The following is a 3,803-nucleotide window of genomic DNA, read 5'->3' on the forward strand; positions in this document are numbered from 1 at the left end:
TATTTATCACCATAGCCGGACCCTATAGGGGTAAACCCACCCATTGGCACCCCTAAACTCAACACCACTCTAATAGCCATACCCAACGCCACTAGGTCTCTAATCCTCGGGTGGTTTTTCCATCCTCATGGAGAGAGAAAAAAAAAATTACCCAATCATATAAATACTGAACCCACCCAAACAACAAAAACCTGAACAGAGTGAGTTGCAAGGAAAACCTTTTCTACGTATATAAAAGTTCAAAATATACATTTTTTCACAATTTTAATATCTCTTTCATCTTCTCTTTCTTTTCTTACCGCTTTTCCAAATCTTTTTTTGACTTTCTTTTGCATTCGGACCTGGAACACCCTCAGTACATGATGCCTGAAGAGTCCCCAAGAAACGGATGAACTTTCCACAACACCCACACCACAAACAAGGTAATTGAAAAACAAATTCCATATCTGATCTCTTCTTCCCCGTTTCCTTCAATGCTGGTGCCAATAAATAATCCGATTCACCACCATCTTTCCGATACGGTTCACCTTCATGACAATGCGATGCACTCCGCCAATCTGCCGATTCTCTGGATGAACTCCGGCGGGAGGTTCTTCGCCGGTTTCCTCGGTTTGGAGAGCCGGACGTCGAACCCCAACGCGTCGGAAACCTCCTGAGAGCTCCACCCGGCCCGTCTCAACGAGTCGGAGAGGTAGTCCGCCTTGAGAAGGAGCCCCTCCAGAACCGTCTGGCTGTCGAAGAACACCCTCTCCGCCACCGCCGGAGACGACGCCTCCTGGAACACCTCGTCGATGTCCGCCTCCTCCCACCCGCCTTCCCGGAGAACGCCGGAAAGCTCCCTGAGGTACACGCGGACCCATCTGGGCACCCGCCGCTCGCCTGGCCGCCGGGCGATCTCGCCGTCCACCTTCGTTGACGAGAACAGCCGGTCCGGCGACCCGAGGGCGGAGTTCCGCCGGGGGTCCACCAGCTCGCCCCAGAACTCGATCCACCTGGGCGCCCTCCCGTGGCCGAAATCCGGCTGGTTCCACGACCTCCGCCGGGAGTACCGCCCGTCTAGGCTGCGCCGCGACAGCGCGCCGCCGGAACCATCCACCTCCGGCGCTGCCGCCCCACCGCCGGCGGACTTATGTCGCCGGAGGAGCTCGTCGGGGCGGCGGTGGACGGCCTCGCGGTCAAAGAAATCGGCGAGGTCGACGCCGTAGTAGGAGACGACGGCCTGGTCGACGAAGAAGACGGGGTTTCCGGCGAGGCAAGGGGCGGAGGGGATGTAGCAGTGGCCGAAGAGGGGGATGAGGACGGGGGCCCTCTTGAGGGCTAGCCGGGCGGTACGGATGGCGAGATCGGGGTCGACCGGCCGTGGACCCCACGACTTGAGCCAGAAGGCGCCGGCGGCGACCTGGTAGGAGATTCCGGCGACCGGGAGGTTGAGGGCCATCCGGAGCTGGTGGGCCCCGCCGGAGCGCCAGTCCGGGAAGCCCGGGCCCACCGGGAGGCCGCACTGCAGCAGCGCGCGGAGGTCCGGCGGGAAGGTGAACCCGAGATCGGCTTCGATCCGGGCGAACTCGTCGCCGGAGAGGCCGGGCTGCACCGGCACGCCCGACCCGCCCGACCCGCGCAGGTGCCCGATCACCTTCCCTGCCAGATCCGCGAACGACGCTAGCCCCGTTCGTCCGGGCGTCGACGGGCCGCCGGCGCCGTTGGCCCTCGCCGAGAGCCGCCGGAGCCCCGCCACGTGCGAGTGCGAGAGCGCCGTCCTTCGATCCACGTCGACCATCGCCGGAAAAAAAAGCACTTCGTAAGGTTTAGGGTTTAACGGCCAGAAATTTACAGTTAGGGTTAAGGGGTTTTGCTAATTGTTCTTGCTGCTTTCTTTCTTCTGAGAGAGAGAGAGAGAGAGAGAGTTCTGAGAGCAGTGAGGAAGGCCAGATATTTATGGAGGGCTGCCGCTTGCAAATGGATCGGATTCAGAAGGATTCAGGACCCGAATTTGATAGATTAGCCTAAGACTGTGGATCCAAGTGTCAGGAATCTATTTATGGGAAAAATATCCGTGAGGGAAAATCATACGATACATTGAGAAAGGAGAAACGCTGTTTTCTCGCAAAAATCTTTGGACAACATTTAAAATATATATATTAGAATTATTGTATAAATATATAAAGAAAATTTTGGATAACCTAAAAGACGTTAAGAAACGCTTGTATAATGTTAATATCAGGATAAAAATGTGATATTTTCAAGAACAGGTGATATTTTCATAATATTGATGTTTTGGACAATACATCAGAATTCTAGAAATTTCACGATAAAATTATTCTGTTTCAAAATATTACCCAAATGAATCTTGAGATCATATTCGGACATCACATCCATTGACCCGTTTTCGGTTTACAACTTTGATGCATCAGATCCAGTATGGTATATTATTATCCGGATTCAACTACACTACATTAGATCTATTTTGAAAACGAACTTTTGTTCAGGCCTGATACGTATTGGATCTAATTCCAAACCGAACTTTTGTTCAGGCCTGATACGTATTGGATCTAATTCCAAACCGAACTTTTGTTCAGGCTTGATACATTGGATCTAGTTCTAAACCAAACTTGTGTTCGGGTCTGATGCCCGATATTGAGTTTCAAATTAGGGTTGGGACATATCATGATTTGGTCTGTATCCGATCCATTGTGTGGGGGCCCGGGGATGCTTGGGTGAGATTTTGCTCTGCTGCTTCCGTAGGAATTTATGGAATTGCCCTTAGTATTTTTTAGTGGGCCCCGAGTTTGTAGTATAAAATTGTGATTCGTGGAGTCAGTTGTGAAGTTACTTTACTGGGCCCACCAAGGGTTGGTAAATGGGGACCCAAACAGATCGGATCCCGAACAGCCAAATACATGAAACAGCCAAAATTTGCAAAACCTTCATCTTGGATCCCACCCATTTGCATCCAACAAGCCAAATGAATCGAGCTTGATCTTCATCAAGTTTATGACAAGCTAGGGCCAAAATAAACTGATTTTTTTTATAAAAAAACAAGCAAGAAGCTGAATGAATTGAGCTTGAAGTGTTCAGGCTTGACTCTTGCTTGGGGGTGAACTGACCTCTGCTTGAGCTGGAGCTCATCACAAACTTGAATTAAATGAACTGAGCATGAGCTGGTTCGTTTTAAATATATATATATATATATATATATATTATTCCAAAGTTGCAAGTGATAGAATTTGAAGTCTAGACCTTTTGAGCTCAGGTCATATATATATATATATACACACTAGAACATGAGAACTGAAAGTATGAGAACTAATGTGTGAACCGTGATTTTTATGAATTTTTTGTTCTTTTCTCTTGAATCTAACCACATGGATGTGATCTACATGCTTGGTTTTATAAGAACCCGCTCTTGAATCATCCTATTTTTTATTTTTTAAGGCTTTAAAATGAATGGCTCATAATCTTCATAAATATTCAAACATTCAAAAATCACATTTTTTCATTGAAAATACACCGTCAATAGTTGATTCCTTGCAAATTGACCATGCCAAGCACATCCACATGGTTGAATTTGCAAAAGAAAGTAATGAAAAGGCCATATTTCTAGTTCTCATATTCCAGTGACTATATATATATATATATATATATATATATAGAGAGAGAGAGAGAGAGAGAGAGAGAGTCGCTAGAATATGAAACCTAGAAATATGCACATTTGCAACATTTTTTTTGCAAATCCAATCATGTGGATGTGCTTGGCATGGTGAATTCAATAGGAATCAACCATTGAATCATGCATTTTCAATGAA

At 47.8% G+C, this 3,803-nt stretch overlaps 1 protein-coding gene across 1 annotated transcript; it reads right to left on the reverse strand.

The window, feature by feature from the left end:
* Window positions 1–205: 205 nt before the first annotated feature.
* LOC149841425 (uncharacterized) lies at window positions 206–1,907 on the reverse strand. Its single transcript, XM_090003828.1, has one exon. The coding sequence runs from the start codon at window positions 1,775–1,777 to the stop codon at window positions 530–532; it is 1,248 nt and encodes a 415-aa protein (XP_089859954.1). The 5' UTR covers window positions 1,778–1,907; the 3' UTR covers window positions 206–529.
* Window positions 1,908–3,803: the final 1,896 nt, after the last annotated feature.

This window comes from Nuphar pumila, chromosome 4 (assembly GCF_984573655.1).
Source record: "Nuphar pumila chromosome 4, dmNupPumi1.hap1.1, whole genome shotgun sequence".
Taxonomy (NCBI): domain Eukaryota; kingdom Viridiplantae; phylum Streptophyta; class Magnoliopsida; order Nymphaeales; family Nymphaeaceae; genus Nuphar; species Nuphar pumila.